Raw genomic sequence first — 22,960 nt, 5'->3', positions numbered from 1 at the left:
AAATTTAAGTGACCAGACTGGAGGTAAGGTCCCTAGTCGAGCTATGCTCTCTGGGCGCCAGTCTTATTGGATAAGAGAGCCGAAAGGCTAAGGCTGAGAGTTAAGTGACCGGACTGGAGGTAAGGTCCCTGGTCGAGCTTTGCTCTCTGGGCGCCAGTCCTGTTGGAATGAGAGTTTTGAGATGTTAGAGTTGAGGTTAGTTGAGACATAAGTGTTGAAATAAATCGAGATGTTAGAGTTGGGATTAGGGTTCTACTGAAGTACTCTGTCCCGTTGCATGTGGAATAAATTTTGTTTAAGTATGGCATGACACATATGTTTTAACATGACATGTATGGTTCACGTGATTTATTAATTATTTTAAAATTAATAATGTGATACTGAGATGTTTGAAACTGTTTTAGATATATGATTTTAGCTCACTCTCGAGACTGACAGTCTCCATTTACTGTTTTTCAGATTCGTGACTATTAGTCTTCCCGCGACTCTTACTCAGTAACTCGACCTCTTCATCATCGGGTGGTGTTTGATTTGGTATGTCAAATTGTAAAATCTTAGATTCTCCGCAGTAGTAATAGGAGATGTATCAGTTGTAAATTTTATGAGTTTCGGGTCTCGCCTAATTTTTCTGGCACACCGAAGTATTTATGTAGAATGTAACTATTAAGATAATTTATGGCTTTAATAATATTAATTTGAGATGAGATTTGTTTAAGTCAGTGAGTGTCAGGCTTACTACAGGTTTCGGTGGCCTTATGCCTACCCATTCCCTAGTGCCGGTCATGGATCCACGGGTGGGGTCGTGACAATCTTATTGATATTTTTTTGCATATTCACAATAAAGAGCATAAAATATATCAAAAGTATCTCTTTTACATCAAGATATGTATTAATAAATAATGTTCTACCTATTAAATTATAATATTAAAATATTTAAAATATGCAGTAAAAAGAATATTTTAAATATCTTTGTTGTATCTTTTTATACAAATGTATAATGATTTCATAAATTACAACTTTAACCTTAAACAATTATAAATATATAACTATAGTATATTAATACTATCTTATTGGTAATACTATAGATTTTATTTTTTATTTTTTTTTGAGAAATGAAAGTAATACCATTATTGCTCTAAGTACAAAAACATGGACTTTGTTAACTTCGAAGTTTATGAACTCTAATTCTAAAAAATTCAAAACTTCTCTACATTAATGGATATTCTGTTAAAACTATAAAAACTAGCATAAAAATATTAAATGAAAACTATATTTTATCCATGAAAATATAAGTATAATTTAAATATATATATACTGTTATAAGATATACTAATAGTATATTGACAATATACTTCAAATATCTTGTCATAAAAAATATAAATAAAATATATTTCAATTATTTATATAATATACTAATATCTAGTATCTTTATAGTATCTAAATAGTAACTTTTTAAAATCATCATATAAAAAGAGTATTTGCTTTTAATTATACTTGTTACAATTTAAAATATAAAGTAAATAAACTCGTAGAATATTTGTTGGTAAAATTATCCACTGACCAAGTGTATGATATTGATAAAAAAATTGAATCAAAAGTTCAAGTTGATATGGCAAAGCGAGCATGCAATTGCAACAGATTCTAAATTTATGAGATATCGTGTCCTCATGCATCAACATCAGCTATTCCAAGTTGATGTGGATTCGTATGAATATTGTTCATATTACTATACTATGAGACAATATTAGCTACATATGAATTGGAGAGCAATGGCTCGTCCATGTTGAAGTGAAGAAACGAATGAGGAAAATGCAGGGAGAATTGGATTATCAGAACTACAACCGTGACTAATTCTACTTTATGGTGATTATGCAGACTAGTGAAGTTTTGATACATAAGAGGATTTAGGCTTGCCCTGTGCTTTTCCGATGAAATCAAATAGAGTAGAATTGGAGCCACCTCCACCGCTATGACCTCTGCTGCCTCCTCCGCAGCTCGTCTGACTGCCTTTGGTAAAACACCATCATCTGAAATTGGTAGCTGGTAAGATTGGTTCAATCGGCATTGACATGACTCCAACATTCGAGCTGATTTCCTCCTTGGAGATTTGCACTACCTATCTCATACCAGTTGGTCCCTGCTAGACCTATTCATGGGTCGGGCCGGGCTTGACCGGGCCTGACTTAATTTTGGAGAAGCTCGAGCCCGCCCAGGCCCGAGACATTTTTAATATCTTAGAGCCCGAGCCCGAGCCCGAAATTTTATGAAAAGCCCGGCCCGGCCCGGTCGGCCTCACTAGGCATTAAACAGAGGTCGGATCTGGGCGGCTCGGATCAGGCCTGGGCGGGCTCGGGTCGGGCTTGGACGGGCTCGGGTCGGGCTTGAACGGTCTCGGGTCGGGCTTGGCTTGACCAAACCGACAATTCAATACAAATATTCAAAATTTAAACCTAATTTCAACACAAATATTCAAATTTTAAATTCAATATATTATTAATAACAATAAAATTATAAACAGAAAAAATAGGTAGTCAAGTGGTATATAACACTTAATTATAAGTGAAGGTCACGAGTTCGAGTCTCAAGTATGACATTTTTGTTTCTAACTAAATTATACATCGAGCCGGGCCGGGCCGGAGTTGGGTTTTTATATAAATCCCAAGCCCGGCCCTAGAGTCTGGGCTTTTATGGGTTACACAAAATCGTTGTCCAAGCCCTACCAAGAGTGCGAGGCGGGCCTGGGTACCCTTGAACAGTCTAGTCCTCGCTATCGAAATTCTAATGCAACCTCTTTTTTTCCTGACACGGTTCCATTTTTTAGCAATTCCTGCAGAACTTCCACTTTTAACAGTTCTTGCTTGCCCTTCCATTTTTTCTAGGATCCCTAGCCATGGACATCTATCCTTTGATACATAGGTTGTTCGATCTTGGTGTTCTACTTTTAAGCCTTGTTGTCGTGGTTGAGAAGCTTTAAGCCATATTCCATATTTTGATTCAGCAAAATCATCTCCTTGGCATATGGTTTAATAGGGCAAAATCTAGAGGTGTGCCCTAATACCCTACAGTCAAAACATAAATTCGAGAATTTTTCATACTTGAAATATAGCCGTTGACTTCTTCCCTGCTTTTTATGGTGCCTAAATCCAGTAGGAAGCAGCTTTCGAACATCAACCAAAACTATGAGTCTCATGAAGTGTTGCCAACGTATTGATTCTCCCTATATGAGGTCTACCTCCTCTAAACTTTAAAAAAGGGAGTCAATGATTTCTGCATTGCTGAAGTTCATTTGGTTTAAGGCTAGACCAACTACTTGAATCCAAAATGGAGTAAGGTGGAAACTTAAGCTATCTAGAGGTTGATCCGCCGGCCACTTCTTCAGTACTAGGTGTTGATTATTGACTGCCCATGGTCTTTCATCCATAACCCTTTGGACATCCATGATGTGTGCAAACAAAAACATAAAAATATTTTCCTTGAGCTTTTCGACTAAGAATTCTCTCCTGGTTCTCCATGCCTTGTTCAGGGTCTCTCTGGTAATATTCACATTTATGGGTCTTAAAGTGAGTAGCTTACCACTAGGACATTTTTTGGATTGGCCACCCCCCCTATCGTCCTCCCATTGCTATTATAGTGGCTTAACCTTTTTTGATGGCAGAAGCATTAGATGCCCTTTTTTCTCCATGGATATCGCTGGAAGACTTACCCAAATCAATCAAGAAATTCTATGTATAGATAACGAGAAGCAAGAACGGGAGAAAAAGAGGCTCCTAGCTAAAAGTAGCTTGTCTCGCCTAAGAGGCCCCTAAATTTGAAACTTTACCTACCCTCTCAAGTCTTGCCCGAGTTAATCTTTCTCTTTTTTTTTTCAATTCATTAAAGTCCTCTAATATGGAACATTCCATTTCTTCCTTAGAATGAGGCATTAATAGTAATGTCTTGAACCCAACAATGGATGGAATGGCAAGAGGCGAAGCTCTATCCAACTTTCTACCATATCCACTAGCAAAAGCTTTCCATGATCCTAATGGTACAAAGTCTTTTTTTTTTCAACTTCTTTCCCAAAAATTTCCATTTTGATATCCATTGTCGCCCCTCTCCTAACCAACCCACCCAATTCTCAATCCCCCAATCTTTCAACACATATCAAGGGCGGAATACTGAACCAGCCCAACTATAATTCTGCAAGTCTCAAACTACTGGACACACCAAACTATGATGTCCAATCCATGAAGCCCAATAAGTTAAATAAAACCAACCCTATTTCTTCCAACCTACCCAGGCATGAAGTATCTAGAAGCTTGTCCATCTTTACCATAGCCCCAATCCTTGATGCTAAGCCTAGATCCTTCTATTAGCAATAAAGAAAGCTCAATTTTCAATCTGGACTTGGGCCTCTACTAATCCCTAGAACTGGCTTGAAACAACAATATAGCGTGGATGATGTAGTAATTTTGGCATGCCAATATGTCAAAGAGACAGACAATTCTCTCGCTGAGGTTCTAAAAAGCCCAATGCCCCCAAGCCCATAACCCAACAACCTAACCTTGCCCCAATGTCCCTTTTATACCACCTTTAAACCCATAACTTTCCATGTCCAACCTACCTCTACTGTCGTCCAGCCTCAACCACCAAAAATGAAACTCAAACAACTTGCACATAGAGGATGTTTCACCTCAAACCAAAATGAAAGCTTAGAAGGAAGACTCGATGAAGATGGAAGGAAGGATAGCTCAAAGAAACGTAAGATTGTTGTCGATGATAATATTATTATAGAGAAGGTGGGGTATGCCAGCGGGAAATGGCACCACCATTAGCCATGAAAGTAATTTGTTACAATTGTCAAGGTGTGGGGAACCTCTTGACAGTCCGTCCACTTAAGCGAATTTGCAATTCCCATTCCCTAGAGGTGGTAGGTCTTTTGGAAACAAAAAATAAGATTGGTGTCATGAAGGAACAGTTGTGATGGTACAGGTTTCAGGAAGTCAATGAAGTGGATCCGATGGGTATTACTGGGGGTCACTATGTAGAAAGGAAATCTTCTGATCTAGTGCAAGTACATTGTAGCACCCAAACTCAACATCCAATTGTATAGCAATATATATATAATTAACTTTATAATCATAATTTATTACTTAGTTACAATATACATTCATACAATTTAAGTGGTATAACATACTTAATATACATAAGGAGTATTTATACATTAGTTTAATTCACACAAGTACCCAAAATGCCTCAATGCTTGAGATAACTCCTCTAACCCACATTGCAAAGAGAGCAATGCACAGCTAAGGCTATCTACAACTGCACTAACTTGGAAAAAATTGCTAAGAAATGAGTTAGCGACTCAATAAGCATTTAATTTACTAAACTATAGTATATTAGGATAGAATTATCAAGTGTTTATTAAATATATAAAATTATACCAACACTTAACTGACAATCATAAATTCAACCATTTCAATTATTCTCATAAACAAATAATTTCATCTCACATAATGCAAATAATCTCAAACTCAACCAAGTCAAATAATTCAATTCCACATTATTTCTATCAAATTAGGATCAAATGACCCATCCTCACATTTCCTCACGTTTTCACATTTCAGTGACCACTTGACAAGACTATCCGCCCGGCTCAGTCTTGCCATATCACATACTCGGGTAGCTATCCACCCAGCTCAGCTTTCCCAATCACACAATATCAATTCAAGAGTAATCAATCCTTAATCACAATCAATTCACTTCACAATACATCACAATCAATTCACTTTACAACAGGCCAAAAACATAACCAATATCAACTCAGTCAACCAAGAGATTATCAAGTAATCAAATGTAGCAGTTCCTCCTCAATATACACAAAGTTTAGTCTATTAAATACTTACCAAAATTTATAGGATAACAAAGTAATCCTATTCTTTTTCTCTTACCACTTCCTTGCCTTTGGACGAACCTTTGTTTCCCTTGATTATGAAAGCCCAAATCCTTCAAACTTATAAGAAGAAATAGATTCTTACTTACTAAAAGTTTGTAGAGTTTGATTAGGAAATCAAAATTTACATGAAAGGTTTAAAGAAGAAAAGGAGAAGAATGAGAGATCAATAGGAAGTATATGTAGAAATGAAGAAATGAAGAGGTGGTAAATTGGTGTAAAAATAGAAAATTTTACAATTTAATCCTCTTTCTTTCTAACTTTCCAATTTTGTCCAAAATCATTACTTTTCAATTAAATCAATATGTAACTAAATAATTGATTTATTTACCACATAATATAATAAAATGGGTCATACATAATTATGATGCTAATGACATGTTTAATGACATGCTAATGAATATTAATTATTAATTAAAAAAATTCAGTTGTGACATACATAACATTGAACCTTTCTTTATACATTGTAGAATTTTGGAAGGACATCATAATCACTTACGGGATCTGGTATTGGTTTATCTAAGTAGTGATCCCTCTACTCGAAGGATCCAGTGCCAACGGTTGATATCCTATAAATCTTGCCTACTTATGGATTTTGTGTTATATGATGACTTTAATCTTTTCTTGAGCGCTCAAGAAAAATAGGGAGGTTCATTATACGATTGAGCGAGGAACTTTTATAGGTTGCATGGGGGTATTAGACTTGGGCTATATTGGTTATCCCCTTACATGGAAGAACTGAAGAAGTGGAACCCATAATATACAGGCTCGTTTAGACTGTGTTTTATCATCCACGACATGGAGTACATTCTACCAGTTGGCTCAGGTGACCCACCTCCCTGAACTTGTTCGGATCACAAGCCACTTTTGCTAAATACCTGCCCGGAGTAGCGCTGAATGTGAAAACCATGTCCTTTAATGCAAGGTGGGCTAAAAATGAGGACATTGGTCGAATTTTGGCTAAGGCTTAGTAAGGAAATTTTTTTGGAGCCCCTATGTTCTAAGTTCATTAGACATTAAAAAGCTGTCAGAAATAAATGATAGCATGGAAACGACAAAATTATGCTAATGCCAGACGTAAGCTAGATTCATTGGAAGTATAGCTCAAGAGAATTAAGAAGAACAATGCAACTTGGGATAGTTTTAAAGTGCTACAACTGGAGAAGGAAATTACCGAAGAAGCTCTAAGGGAGGAGGCTTTTAGGTCTAGAAGGTGCGTGTGGACTGGTTAAATCTTGGTGATCGTAACACCTTATTTTTCCATGCACAAGTCATACAACAGAGGAAACAAAATTCTATCTTAAGTCTTATAGATAGCAATGGCAGCTGGAAGACAAATCCAATGGAAGTCTCAGAGGTGGCATTAGAGTATTTTAAGGATAATTATATATCATCAAACCCGCAAAATATTAGTAGGGGCACTGAGCTAATTGATTGTTGAGTTACAAAAAGTATGAACCAGACCCTCGTAAGACCGATTACTTATGCTCAGTTAAAGAAAGTGACATTCTCTCTTAGTCTTAACAAAGCACCTGGTGGAGACGGTATGACTATCTTGTTTTTTCAATCTTATTGGCATGTCATAGGCAATGATGAATGTAATGTGATTTTGAGTTTCTTTAATTCTAAGAAGCTTCTCAAAAGCTTTAATCATACTGTATTATCTTTGATTCTGAAAGTGCATCAGTCGAGGAATATGACTTAGCTTCGTCCTATTGGTTTGTGTACCTCTTTTTACAAAATTATTTCTAAAATTTGACAAGACGACTGCATAAAATTATTCCTAATATTATCAGTGGGAATCAAAGTGCTTTTATCAAGGGTCAACTCATATCAGACAATACTCATAGCCCACTAATTGATGTATAACTTGAAAAACAAGACTATAGCCTTTAAAGGCATGGCAATGAAGCTAGATATAAGCAAAACGTATGAATGAGTCAAGTGGCAATTTTGAAGGCAATGATGCTCAAATTAGGTTTTCATCCAAAATGGGTGGGATGGATTATAGAGTATGTATCATCTATATCCTACTCAGTTAAAATAAATGGCGAGACCCAAGGTTTTTTTCGACCCTCCAAGAGCCTAAGGCAAGGAGTCCCTCTCTCTCCTTATCTCTTTATCATTTGTGTGGAAGGACTCTCTCAATTGTTGTTCCAAGCAGAGAGAGAACAAGTGACCTTTGGTATTAAAATAATAAGGCGATGCCCAAAGATTTCTCATCTAATATTTCTGGATGATTCACTCTTCTTTAGTAAGCATTGCGAGCGGAGGCCAAAGAGTTGTTGGATATAGTTCATTTTATATATTGCGAGTGGTCAAATAGTGAATAAGGAAAAATCTGCAATCTTCTTTAGAAAGAACACTCATGAGAGTCTGCGATAAGAGCTAGCATCGGTTATGGACATATCAAGCATTAGGTGCCAGGATAAGTACCTTGGCTTACCGGCAGTGGTATATCGATCTAAAAAGCAGACTTTTCAACAATTGAGGGAACGAGTTGGAAAAGTATTAGAGGGTTGGAAGGAGAGTCTATTATCTGCGGAGGAAAAAAATAATGATTAAAGCAGTGGCCTTGATTCTCCCGTTGTATACTATGTCATGCTTTGAACTCCTTAAAGGCTTATGTCAGGACATTAATCGTATGATCAGTAATTTTTGGCGAGATCATCATTTGGAAGGAAACAAGATGATAAAATCAAGGCTGATCCTTCACCATCAAGCAAGCCACGAATGGATCCATTGAAGTATGAGGGTCCAATCACACGAGCTAAAAGCAAGAGATTCAAGGCTGCCTTATGTTCTTTCATGGTCCACGTGATAGACAAGATGCATTTAAGAAGCAAGGTTAGCGAGTTGGACTTAGAAGATCAAGATTCAACTTTGATTAATTGTATTTCATTCATGGATTAAAGCCCAACGTGAAGACATGAAGATCATATCTTATTTATGTTGATTGAATAGAAAACCTTGTTTTTGCTTAAAGAGTTTATTTAAGTGTTCTTGAGATTAAAGCTTATTATTTAGGTTTTGATTTCACTTCTACCTTAATTTAATTCTATTAACTTGTTAGTTTCTAGGATTAATTAAGTTCATCCCATTATAGCTATTGATCTTATTTCTTTATAAATAAGGGTGATAGTTCCACAAATATCTTTTAGCAAACCTTATAAGTATTGGCGTGTATCCTTCTCTTCCATAGAAGGGTCACATCATTTGGTATCAGAGCTAGCTTACAAGGTTTGGTTACGTATCCTATTTGTTATCTTCATTATTCTTCTTCTCACATACTCTTTTGTTTGGTTAAAGTCTTTAAGACGTTCTAGATAAATTGGTTTGTGATATCTTTATTTTGTTATTTCATTTCCTTTAATTTTCTTGATCAAAGTCTTCAAGACGTTTCAATCAAATTAAGCTCTGTGTGTTTTGTTCTTGTTTGGTTATAAAAAAAAAATTATGTGTGGATCTGAATTATTGATCCGAAGTGAGGCTTTAAAAAAAAAAAAGAAAAAAAGAAAGAGTATAGAAAGCAAGATTTGGAGCTGATTCAAAAAAAGATTGACTTGGTCAAGGTCAAAATCCAAAGAAAATCAGGTTTGAAGATATCACATAACCTTCTCTTTTCAATTCATTTTCCTATTCTACTTTTCCTTAATTGTTTACTATTCGGTTTCTTATATTCTTCTTTATCTTCCTGTTATTCTTTATTTCTTCTACTTCTATCCTTATTCTTAGTTCGTTATTTTATTCTCCTTTTCCTCTAATTCATCTTTAGCTTAATTAATTTTTATTCTAGCTTGTTAATTGTGTTTTATTAAGTTGTTTGTGATTTTAACTTTTACAATTTGAGTTAATTTGAAGGGCACAAAGACAAACTCTTTTTTTGATTGAGTGCAAACACGTGAGGGAGAAACCAATCTTCTTGAAACCATGTCTAACCAGTCTTCTTCCAAAGATTCCGGTCATAGAATTCCAGATATGAGAGCATTCATGGAGGCTATAAACTCCAAACTTGAACGATAAAGGCTTGATAGCGAAAATAGGTATGCTAAAATGATGGATGAACTAATAAAAATCAAATCTGAATCGAGAGGTAGGAGCTTTCGAGATGAGGAAAGTATGTCTAGAGCGAGGAGAGGAACATGGAGAGATGAAGAAGAATGGGGAGATAGAACCAAAACTCATCATGGGAGAAATAAGGTAGATTCAAACTTGGGTAGTATTAAGCTTACAATTCCTTCCTTCCAAGGTAAGAATGATCTCGAGTTGTATCTAGAGTGAGAAAAGAAGGTTGAGAGAGTATTTGAATGCCATAACTATAGTGAGGAGAAGAAAGTAAAATTAGTCGTAGTTGAATTCACCTATTATGCCGCAATTTGGTGGGATCAACTAGTGAGTAATAGGCATAGGAATGGTGAGGGGGAGATCCAAACATGGGCCGAAGTGAAACGAATAATGAGAAAATATTTTGTTTCTTCTCATTACTATAGAGAGTTGTACAATAAGCTACAAAGTTTGGTACAGGGGGAAAAGAGTATAGAGGAGTATTATCAAGAGATGGAGATTGCTTTGATTAGGGCCAATATAGAAGAGGATAGGGAGACTACTATGGCTCAATTTTTGCATGGTCTTAACAAAGATATTGCTAATCTTGTTGAATTGCAGCATTATGTAGAGATGGACGATATGCTACACATGACAATCAAGATAGAGCCGCAATTGAAGCAAAAGAGTAAGAACTCCTCTTCAACAAATTCTAATTGGAAATCCAATTGGAAAGGTACAAATTCTGCCCAAAATAAAGAAAAGGAAGTGTCTAAAGATAATAAAGCCGAAACAAAGGGGGATCAAAGCAATAAAAACCGAACTCAAGAAGGAAAGTCCAAAAGGATCCAATGCTTCAAATGCCTAGGCTATGGACATATCTCTTCTCAATGTCCGAACAAACGCACTTTAGCATTAAAAGGAGGTGAATTGGTGTATGCTAATGAAGAAGAAAGTGGAGCTGAAAGTGATGAAGATTCAATGCCCGAATTGGAAGATTGCTATTCCGATGATGAAGCTAAGTAAGAGGGGCATTCAGGTGAGCTATGTGGAGTCACCATTAGATCCTTGAACGTGCAACAAGGGGCTGATGATGAAAGCCAAAGAGAGAACGTCTTTCATACACGCTGTTTGGTAAGAAAAACTCCTTGAGTTTTAATTATTGATAGTGGTAGTTACACTAACGTTGCTAGCACAATGATGGTGGATCAATTGAAACTTTCAACAACCAAACGTTCAAAACCATATACTCTTCAATGGTTGAATGATTCGGGAGGTATCAAGGTTACAAAGCAAGTTAGAGTGGCGTTTGGTGTGCAAAAGTTTCAAGATGAAGTATTGTGTGATGTGATCCCAATGCAAGCTTGTCATATACTTTTGGGAAGGCCATGGCTGTTTGATAGAGATGTCATCTACAAGGGGCGTTCAAATTGCTATTGTCTTACACTTCACGATAAACTTTATACTCTTACACCTTTAAGTCTAAAGACTGTTAATGAAGACCAACGTACAATGAAACTTAAAGGGCAAGCCTATGAAAAAGAAAAAGAAAGAGAGAGAGAGAGAGCACGTGAAAAAGAAAAGGTACACAAGCAAAAGGAGAGCTGTGTGGAAAACCATGAGGGGTGTGAGAAAAGAGAGGAAAAAGGAGAGAAAGAGAGTTTGCGCAAAAAGAAAACATTGAATTGTGAGGCGCAAGAAAAAGGTGAGTTGAGTGCAAAAGAGAGAAAAGTGAGCTTTGTGGCAAGAGAGAGAGAGATGTGAGGAAAGCTTTAATGTCACAAAAACAAATACTTGTGCTTGTTTACAAAGAAAGTTTTCTAACCACTAACGATCTTAATGTTTCTTTGCCTTCAAAAAGTGGCAGGCGCATGTCTGGGGTGATAGCACGGACTCCCTGTAAGTGAATAATCAAATTCAAAAAAATGAGTTCCAAAAAGAAAGGTAGAAATGTGCACACTTTTTTTTATAAATTTTCAAGGTAATATTTCCATTTTTTCATCAGAAGAGGCTCATCTTTTGAAGCCAAAACAGATTTTCCTGACTTAGGTAAATTCATGAATTCAATTCATTTATTCTTTTTTATAGTCTTAATAACTATATGAATCATGAATTTTTTTACAAGTCTCTTTTGCAGGAGTTTGAGGACATGTTTCCCGATGAAATTCCAAGTGGGTTACCACCGATTCGTGGAATTGAGCACCAAATTGACTTTCTACCCGGTTCTACCATACCCAATAGGCCGACATATAGAGCAAATCCCGAGGAAACCAAAGAACTACAACGCCAAATGGAAGAACTTCTTAATAAAGGTTATGTTAGAAAAAGTTTAAGTCCATGTGTTGTTCCTGTTATACTTGTCCCTAAGAAAGATGGTTCTTGGCGTATGTGTGTCGATTGCTATGCAATTAACAAAATAACTATTAAATATCGTCATCCTATACCTCGGTTAGATGATATGCTTGATGAGTTGCATGGGGCTGTTGTGTTCACTAAGATTGATCTAAAAAATAGTTATCATCAAATTAGATTGAAAGAGGGTGATGAATGGAAAACAACATTCAAAACTAAATTTAGTTTATATGAGTGGTTAGTCATACCGTTTGGTTTAACTAATGCACCTAGTACATTCATGAGATTAATGAATAATGTTTTGGGTGCTTATATAGGCAAGTTTGTGGTTGTCTATTTTGATAATATACTTATTTATAGCAGGTCTTATGATGAACATGTAAAGCACGTGTGTTTAGTTCTTGAAACTTTACGCAAAGAAGTTTTGTTTGCTAACCTTAAGAAGTGCGATTTTTGCACAAACAAACTTTTTTTTCTTAGTTTTGTTGTTAGTGTAAAAGGAATTGAGGTTGATGAAGAAAAAGTAAAGGCAATCAAAGAGTGGTCGATTCCCACAAATGCAAGTGAAGTTCGAAGTTTTCATGGACTAGCAAGCTTCTATAGGCGTTTTGTGAAAGATTTCAGTACCATTGCCGCACCATTGAATGAATTAGTGAAGAAAAATGTGAAGTTTAATTGGGGAGAAGCACAACAATCGGCGTTTGACTTGCTTATACAAAAACTTACTTCTTCTCCTATTGTATCTCTTCCTAATTTTGATAAAACTTTTGAAATTGATTGTGATGCTTCCGGTATAGGTATTGGAGCTGTTCTAATGCAAGATGGAAAGCCAATTGCCTATTATAGCGAAAAGTTGAATGGAGTAAGCCTGAAGTATCCAACTTATGACAAGGAACTTTATGCACTTGTTAGAGCTTTAGAAGTATGGCAATATTACTTGCTACCCAAAGAGTTCGTGATCCACTCCGATCATGAATCCTTGAAGTACTTAAAGGGTCAAAACAAGCTGAATAGAAGACATGCTAAATGGAGTGAGTTTATTGAAGCATTCCCTTATGTCATCAAGTACAAGCAAGGTAAAGATAACATAGTGGCCGATGCTTTATCTAGAAGGTATGATTTAATTGCTGTTTTAGATGCCAAATTACTAGGTTTTGAACAAATAAAAGACTTATATCATGATGATAGTAATTTCGGCCAAGTGTATAAGGCATGTGAACAAGGTGAGTTTGATAAGTATTATAGGCATGATGGTTTTCTTTTCTTTGAAAAATGTTTATGCATTCCTTCTTGTTCTATGCGTGATTTACTTGTGAAAGAAGCATATGAGGGTGGTTTGATGAGACACTTTGGTGTTCAAAAGACTTTAGATGTATTGCATGATCACTTTTATTAGCCTTGCATGAAAAAGGATGTTATGCGATTTTGTGCAAATCGTATTATGTGCAAACATGCTAAGTCTAAGCTTCAACCACATGGTTTGTATATGCCTCTCCCTATACCTAGTTCACCTTGGGTTGATATTTCTATGGATTTTGTATTTGGATTACCTAGAACTAGGCATGGGCATGATAGCATATTTATTGTTGTTGATAGGTTTTCAAAGATGGCACATTTTATAGCTTGTAAGAAAACTAATGATGCACAACATATTGCTGACCTATTCTTTAGAGAGGTAGTGCATTTACATGGTATGCCACGAACCATAGTTAATGATAGGGATGCTAAGTTTTTAAGCTACTTTTGGAAGACTTTATGGAGTAAGTTAGGTACACGCTTGTTATTTTCAACAACTTATCACCCACAAACCGATGATCAAACTGAAGTAGTAAATAGAACAGTATCACAACTACTACGCACCATGGTAAAATGCAACATTAAAAGTTGGGAGGATTGCTTGCCGCATATAGAATTTGCTTATAATAGAACCATGCATTCTTCAACTAAATTCTGCCCTTTTGAGATTGTCTATGGGTTTGTACCTTTGAGTCATTTAGATTTGATTGCTTTACCTTTAAAGGAACAAACTAACCGTGATGGCAAGAAAAAGGCGAATATGTACTTAAATTGCATAAATAGGTTCGAGCTAATCTAGAGCGCAAGAATGAAGCAAATGCTAAACACGCCAACAAAGGAAGAAAAAAGGTGATCTTTGAACCCGGAGATTGGGTGTGGATATACATTCGCAAAGAAAGATTTCCAAACCAAAGAAAAAGCAAGTTGATGCCAAGGGGAGATAAACCTTTTCAAGTGTTGGAACGCATCAACAATAATGCTTACAAGATTGACTTGCCCGGTGAGTATGAAGTTAGTGCTACATTCAATGTTGTTGATTTATCTCCATTTTATTTTGATGAAGGTCTTGATTCGAGGACGAATCCTTTCGAGGAGGGAGGGGATGATAAAATCAAGGCTGATCCTTCACCACCAAGCAAGCCACGAATGGATCCATTGAAGTATGTGGGTCCAATCACACGAGCTAAAAGCAAGAGATTCAAGGCTACCTTATGTTCTTTCATGGTCCACGTGATAGACAAGATGCATTTAAGAAGCAAGGTTAGCGAGTTGGACTTAGAAGATCAAGATTCAACTTTGATTAATTATATTTCATTCATGGATCAAAGCCCAACGTGAAGACATGAAGATCATATCTTATTTATGTTGAATTCAAGCCCAAACGTAAAGCCCAAGTCCAAGGTTGAATATTCAAAGTCAAAATCCAAATCAAAATAGGAGTCTTCTTTTAACAAGTCCAAGTCAAAATAGGAGTTTGCTACTCTTTTACTTCAAGTTTTGTTTATTTAGGAGTCTTGGCCACATATTCTAGTCATTCTAGGATTAGGATTATTTAAACTCTATAAATAGAGCTATGTAATTTTGCAAAAGCATATATATCTTTGATTGAATAGAAAATCTTATTTTTACTTAAAGAGTTTCTTTAAGTGTTCTTGAGATTAAAGCTTATTGTTTAGATTTTGATTTCACTTCTACCTTAATTTAATTCTATTAACTTGTTAGTTTCTAGGATTAATTAAATTCATCCAATTATAGCTATTGATCTTATTTCTTTATAAATAAGGGTGATAGTTCCGCAAATATCTTTTGGCAAACCTTATAAATATCAATCTTGGCGTGTATCCTTCTCTTCCATAGAAGGTTCACATCATTTGTATTGGATTTCATGAAGGAGGTTATGTCGTGCAAAAAAGGAAGGCGGGGTGGGGTTTCGAGACTTGGAAAGTTTTAATTTAGCCTTATTGGCTTAACAATGCTAGCGCCTTATATAATGCCCCAACTCTTTCCTGGCCCAGATCTTATGAGGTAAATATTATCCTTCAGGTGAGTTTATGTCTGCAAGTTATGGCCATAGGTCATCATGGGGATGGCAAAGCATAATGAAAGGGAGAGAAATATTAAAGTATGGTCTTTAGTGGCAAATTTATTGTGGGACTAGGGCTGTGCATGGATTTCGGTGATTCCCACCCGAACCGAATAACCGTACCGAAAAATACCAGAACCGAAATAACCAAAATTTTTTATAACCGAATTGAATTTATCAAAATTTTTTTCTATTACGATATGATATTGGTTCTTTAGTACAAACCGTACCATAACTGATCCGTCTTGTACTGATCCGGACCAAACCGTAGATCCAAATTTTTTACATATATTTATTAATAATTATTTATATTATATAAATAATTCCTATTAAAAATAACTATAATATTATAAAATACTTTATACTATATAAAAAAATATTTTATATTTATCATTTTATATTATTCAAGCAATTATTATCAAAATAAAAAAATACTACATATTTAAAATAACTTTAATATTATAATGTACTTTATACTCTATAAAAAGAATCAAAAGGAAGAAGGAAGAAGGAAGAAATTCGCTCGCGTATACGTCTTCCTCTTTAGAACACACCGCTGCACCTCTCAATTTTTAATTCAGAAAGACAAAATCCCTAAGGCAAATTTCTAGACAAAAAATCAAAAGGAAGAAAGAAGAAATTGGCTCGCCTAGACGTCTTCCTCTTTAGCGCCACACATAATTAGTTCGCAAAAATGCAGAAGCAAGAATTGACTCGCGTAGACGTTTTCCTCTTTAGCGCGCTCTCTTCCCATAATTGTGCCGTCATTATTCAATCCCGGATATTTTTTTTTCTTTTTTACTTTTTTATTTTTATTTTTGATGGGTAGATTGTTGGCTGCAACTGTGAAAAATATTTTATTCTAATGATTGCCATATATAAAATATTTTTACGTTAGCAGTAACATATATTTTAATAGTTTGTATTTAAACATTGAATGAATTGTTATACTTGCAAGTAACTGAATTGTAAAACAAGTTGTTAAGAATATGATTGTAATTTTAATTCATATTTTCATGCTACTTTCTTTAGGTTGGTAATCATATTTTTTCTAAATGTATTTGATTAAAGATGAGATTAAAGTTGTATTTTTTAAAATTTTTTAGAATCGAAAATAACATCGAACCGAACTGTATTTAACCGTAAAAATTGGTACGATACGATATGAATCCTTTTATATTTGATATGGTACTGGTACCTTCAATTTTAAAAGAATCGAAACTACAGTTCATTGTTTGGACGATACATGGATATCGACAAGATTTCCATTCAAGCCATCTGGTCGGACTCATCTATTAAATGAAGTACATTGAGTGTCTCAACTAATTAATACACACTTTGTTACCTGGCAAGAAAATCTGGTTAGATCCATCTTTAGTGTTGATGACGCCGCTGCCATCCTAGAACTTCCACTTAGCATTATAGGAGCGAGAGATAAATTAATATGGCAGTTTAATCAGTTCAGAGTTTACAACGTCAAGTCAGGCTACCACGTTGGATACGCCTTGTCAACTAATGATCGGATTGTTAAGAGGAGCAGCCAAGAGCAATAAGCGAAGGATCCATCTTTTTGGAATATGGTATGGCATCTACTGGTAACTAACAAGATAAGAGTCTTTTTCTGGAAGTTATTGAACAACGGGTTGCCAATTGGGGAAGCGATTAACTGCAGGCTGCTGCATGTTGAGGGTCTGTGTTTTCGTTGTAGAGCATCTGAGACTTTAGACCATCTGTTCCTTCATTGCCCTTGGGCTCATACTATATGGTCACGCTCAACCTTATCCATCAGAACTGAGTCGGTGGTTGATAATGACATGCAAGCATGCTAGAGTTTCATGATGAATCAGTTCAGAAAGATGCCAAATTTTAATACTAATATATCCAAAGCAGCTGCAATTTTTTAGGCTCTGTGGAAGGCTAGGAACCCTTGGCTTTTGAATGTAAATTTTGGTCCCATTAAGAAGTTATGCAACAAGCTCTCACTTATCATCATGAGTTCCATATCAGCTCCAACTTTGCTTCGACATCATCGGAAAACGATTCCTTACTGCCGTGGCCCCCCAACTCAGCCTCAGTGGGAACCTCCACCAACACCAATTATGAAACTAAACTTTGATGGGGAGTTTGATAAGGCTAGAAAGTGCGATGCATAGGGTGTAATAGCATGTCAGGCTAATGGCTCAGTTCTGTTTACCAAGGCCAATCAGGTTCGAATTTATTCCAATACTGCAATAGTAGAAGCCATGCGCCTTAGGAGTGTTATTCTATTGGCCAAGGAGAAAGGTATTAGCAAAGTCCCTTTTGAAGGAGACTATAAATTAGTAATAGACATTGTCAATGACTTTACACTTTCCTTTCAGCACCTGTCAACAATTGTAGATGACATTAAATGGTTAAGTTCTCATTTTAGTATCTATTTCTTTAATTTTGTTCCTCGAATCGTCAATTGGGCGGCTGATGCAATAGCTAAACGTGCCCTTACTTGTTCTAGGCTCTATGGTAATTCTGATAGCTAACAAAAATGACTCAGATCTTCATTCTATTTGTAATATCTCTTTTATTAATGATAATCCCTACCTTTTGGCAAAAAATAATAATAACATGTTAATTTTTAAGTGTATAATGCATCTACGTGGATTATAGATAAGATTAATAAATATATATTATTATTTTTTTATAAAATAATATGCAGTGGTTTGATGGGAGAGAGAGAATACAAGGGGATGTAAGTTTTGGGTAACCCAAAGCCCAGGTCAATAATTACAAAACCTGCACCTGTAGCAGTTAATAATACCACAGGCAAGCGTCCACGGTTTTTGGTGACCAATCTTCTCATTTTTAGATTTTGCTTGGAGCCCATCCTTCTTTTACTATTTCTAGTTTTACCCCCATTATTTTTCCAGAGTTTGCTAATCACGAACCTTCCTGAATAAAAAGTACATCCCCTTTTTGAGGGGAAAAAAGAAAGAAAAAGGAAATTATTGGTGTCTGGAGGCAAACATATAAATGATAATTTATCTCTTTTGTTCTCTCTACTATTAAAAAGAAAATTCCTTTAAGCTTCAATAATACTATTTTTGTGTAAAAAAAAATATTATAACACCTAATTATATTATTAATTTTAATTATAAAAATATAAAATATAAAATTCTTTAAAGCTCCTCTCTTACTGATATATATTATTATAATAACATATGGTCATAAGCAATTGACTAAGCTTATTTTTTAATTTATTAAGAAACTAAATGGATAACACAATTATAAACTAAATAACAATAACAATAATAAAACTTGTTATATAAGATAATTAATACATGAGTTACAATTATTGTTCTACTATCTAATTTTCTATAGCCAAGCTTATTGCTAATTTATCCGCTAGAGCCATGCTTCTCAAGTTTGAGTTCGAATTATTATCTTCTTGATAATTCCAATTTAATATGAAATCAACTGTAGAAAAATTACTTGAATTATTATCTTTTAAATGAATTTTACTATTTCGAAGAATTTTATTTGGAAATGAAAAATTCTTCAGAAGATCTAAAATATATGGATGAAAATGAAATAAAGAAAAAGAAAGGGGGTTGAAGAAAGAAAACAAAATTATACAGACATTTAAGGGTGTCAGTAGTACTAAATTATACAAAAAAAGGATGTAATATGTACTTGAAAACCACGTTTCTTTCTCACCCAAGTTTGTAAAGTGTATGCTAATTCTGTGTGTGTATATATATGGAAGTGGTCCCAGTTACCTCTGCAAGCTTATTAGTTCTTTGGCAACTGGAAACATACCTTCAGGTTCCTTAAACAGAAGAAAACCAGAGTACTGGCGATTTCCACCAAGAAATTTTAGATTCCGTTTGATTCCAGCTTCTGGGTATGTCTAATTTTCATTTCTCTTTACTGGGTTACTTTTGTTTCTCTTTGTTATCATCATTTTAATTCTTTACTCTTCTGGATATGTTATCTTGGTAAGTACTTCTATTTTTCTTTTCTAAGGATTAAAGGGAAAGATCTGTTTTCTTTTTGGATTTTGTTGTTGACCCTCTCCCTTGCATTGGTGAAGTGAAGTCACTATCTTGCTTGGTTTATTTTATTCATTATTTGATCTGGATTTACATTCTATGAGCAATTTTGGTAGTGTATTTTGTAGTAATTAGTACTCAAGTAAATGTTAAAATGAACAAAAAATGAGGAAAAATGATGCAGGTGATAAAAGTTAGATATGCATATGCATCACCATTGTGGAAAATGATGTATCAGGTGTCAGTGACACTATATTAATGTGGTGGATTCCATCAGACCATCTGTAAATGTGTTACTGAGCTAATTATACACTTCGATCTACATCACATTTATAATTTAGTCTTGAATTTACTAATCAAAATTCAATTTTTTTTCTGAACTTCTTTTGGCCTATGTAAGGATTTATATTTTGAAAGAAAAATTTTGGCTTTCGTTTTCAAATGAAACTCCTTAAAATCTCCATTCAATATATATAGTAAGTGGATTTACTTTTAGCGTAGTTGTTCCATTTGCTTTTCTGGAGAGGATCTAGTACAAGGTTTCGAGCAGTAGCATATAGGAACAAGGGTGCTCTTAGCTCGACATGGTTTGTTCTGTTATAGACTAGAACCTTTGTGCTTTATTGGGTTGTATTGTAAATATCACATGATAGAGCTCGAGTAGAAAGTATTGATATGTTTATTAGGAGCAAGAATCTAGGTTAGTCTTTATCAATAAGTTGGAAGAACTTCGTCAATATGTTTTCAATATCGATATAGAAAGGAACCAATTCAAGCGAACTTACTTTTAGAAATGAGAAAGAAAAAAGAAGGAATTGGGACATTACCAAGGAAATTTGAGTGTGAGAAAGAGAATGGTAAAAGATTTCTATGGAGATTATATTTTCAGGAACTTCTATAATCATAGGGATAGATAATAGTATTCTTGATATTTGTCTGCCAAATTCAGTTACCTATATTCACTCATGGCATTGAGTTTTATCCTAAGTTACTTTAAATGAGATGTAGTTAACTTACCATTTCAATATCAAAAATATCAAATGAACAGTAAACATATTCTCAATATTGAAAACATGTTATAAAGGAATAGACACTGTCCTTGGCAGATATAGGTTAGTTTAGTCCGTTTTCCTTCTGAATTTCTTTTTTCTGATACCCGTTAAGTGTTAACCTGTGTAGATCACCATGGAAATACATTGCTCTATATTGTTTAATATCACTTGTCCATTAAAAATTTGAGTGGCCTGATGGCAAGGCATTTGTCATGAACATGCTCAATGTTCAAACCAAATCAACATTGTTTAAGAAAGTTTTGTATGTTCACATTCAGTAGTTTACTAGTCACAGGAGAGTTTGCTGCTATCCTTTGTCTTTCTTTGACTCGCGTGAAGGCAATTAGACATGTTAGCATCTGGTAACCTATTCTTTCAATTATGCAGACAATGAACCAGTCAAGATCTACATTTACTGAAGGAATTGTTTGTTCCATAACATGTTCATTGTTTTAATCGTATTGTTTATGTCAAGGTGAAATTGAAGTCTCCCTACTATTCACCATTTGGAGTAGTTGTGAAACTGCTGCAATTGCTGTCATGTCTCTCTTGTCAAAATTACGCTGTATCACTGTGGATGTCACTGGTACACTCATCGCTTACAAAGGTGAGCTTGGTGACTATTACTGCATGGCAGCAAAATCTGTTGGACTTCCTTGCCCTGACTACAAACGTGTGCATGAGGGCTTCAAACTGGCGTATACAGAGATGGCCAAAAAGTATCCATGTTTTGGGCATGCAGCTAAAATGCCTAATATTGTCTGGTGGAAAATAGTTGTCAGAAATTCCTTCATGAAGGTAAAGGATTTAGCAATTTATATAGATCTCCATTAATGGCCTGTTACTAGTAATTGCATGTAACACTGCTTAGGGGCAATGTCAACGCTTCTAGAAGAGAAGGAGCATTATTATGTTCAGATGCTCTTAAAGAATTTATTATGCGGTAGAGAACTGATTTGTAGGAATAGCATCATTTTAATGAAGTATTTAATTAATTATTTGTTTATTTTTGTGTATACTCTTCTAAGTTTCAGTATAGGTTATTCAAGACATACAATTCCTTTTTCTGTCAGGCTGGATATGATTATGACGAAGAGACTTTTGAGAAGATCTTTAGGCGTGTTTATGCATCATTTGGTTCATCTGCACCTTATAGCATCTTCCCAGACTCGCAACCTTTCCTAAGATGGGCACGGGAGAAGGGTCTTCTAGTTGGGATTGTAAGTAATGCAGAATACCGGTATCATGATGTGATCCTTCCAGCCTTGGGATTGAATCAGGTAAACAAATATCATCTAGAACAATGCCTCCTGTAATCTTGCTATGCTATAGTGGTTTGTAAACTAAAACCTTGTTGGTTTTAATTAAATTAAGATAATGGGAGAAGATCACTAGGACTAGAGAGGTGGATTCATCACAATGCATGAAACTGTCTTGTGATACCACCTTACCACAAAAATGAAAAAACAAAAACAGCTACGACACTTGTGCATGAGTATGCATGTGTCTGTTTAGGCATTAAACAATTGAGAACTTCAAATCCTTGCTCTACTTGCGTCTCCGTGTTGTTCATGAAGAAAACCTAATGGTACTGTTATTATTCTTTTTTGTTGGAAAATCAGGGATCAGAGTGGGACTTTGGTGTGTTCTCTGGTCTTGATGGTGTAGAGAAACCAGATCCAAGGATGTACAAAATTGCCCTTGAGAAGGCTGGAAATGTTGCACCAGAAGAAGCTTTGCACATTGGGGATAGCATGCGCAAAGACTATTTGCCGGCCAAGAGTGTAGGAATGCATGCATTACTATTGGATAGGTTCAAGACTCCTGATGCTGAGGAGTGGAGAAAATCTGGTGCAACCGTACTTCCTGACTTGGTATCAGTACAAGAATTGCTCTCCTTAGGGACATTGACATGCTAAGTGGCTTACTTCTTTCTCAAAAAAGCTGCGGTTATATGCAATTTTCCCCCTCTTTTGATAAATGAATAATAATAGTATTATGATATATCTCTGTGAACTTCTTTTGTATCACAAGCTCATACCGTAAAAGACTAATTTCGGGGGGGGGTGGGTTGGGGGCGGGGGGCGGGGGGCGGGGGTGGTGTGAAGCTAATTCTGTGATGGCAAGATTACTAGTCTAGATAAAATGTCCACTTAGAAGATATAAATGCTGA

General features: G+C 35.3%; 1 protein-coding gene across 3 annotated transcripts; it reads left to right on the top strand.

Annotated features, from left to right (window-relative positions):
* The first annotated feature begins 19,366 nt into the window (after nucleotides 1–19,366).
* LOC8267557 (haloacid dehalogenase-like hydrolase domain-containing protein 3) lies at nucleotides 19,367–22,791 on the top strand. 3 transcript variants are annotated; one of them, XM_015724769.3, is made up of 4 exons: nucleotides 19,367–19,587; nucleotides 21,275–21,585; nucleotides 21,861–22,067; nucleotides 22,410–22,791. In XM_015724769.3, exons 2-4 carry the CDS (start codon nucleotides 21,328–21,330, stop codon nucleotides 22,704–22,706), a joined length of 762 nt encoding a protein of 253 aa, XP_015580255.1. In that variant the 5' UTR covers nucleotides 19,367–19,587; nucleotides 21,275–21,327; the 3' UTR covers nucleotides 22,707–22,791. The 3 variants fall into 3 exon arrangements, with proteins under 3 accessions (XP_015580255.1, XP_015580253.1, XP_015580254.1); XM_015724767.3 differs by having other exon boundaries at nucleotides 21,175–21,585; XM_015724768.3 differs by having other exon boundaries at nucleotides 19,368–19,587; nucleotides 21,263–21,585.
* The last annotated feature ends 169 nt before the right edge of the window (nucleotides 22,792–22,960 follow it).

This window comes from Ricinus communis, chromosome 4 (genome assembly GCF_019578655.1).
Source record: "Ricinus communis isolate WT05 ecotype wild-type chromosome 4, ASM1957865v1, whole genome shotgun sequence".
NCBI classification, from domain to species: Eukaryota; Viridiplantae; Streptophyta; class Magnoliopsida; order Malpighiales; family Euphorbiaceae; genus Ricinus; species Ricinus communis.
The sequence above is the reverse complement of the archived record's forward strand: the minus strand, read 5'-3'. Positions and strand labels throughout refer to the sequence as shown.

Coding starts and splice junctions, on each gene's coding strand:
- LOC8267557 (XM_015724769.3), top strand. CDS start 21,328: ATGTCTCTCTTGTCAAAATTACGCTGTATCACTGTGGATGTCACTGGT. Junction 21,586..21,860: donor TCAGAAATTCCTTCATGAAG/GTAAAGGATTTA, acceptor TTTTTCTGTCAG/GCTGGATATGATTATGACGA. Junction 22,068..22,409: donor CAGCCTTGGGATTGAATCAG/GTAAACAAATAT, acceptor TTGGAAAATCAG/GGATCAGAGTGGGACTTTGG.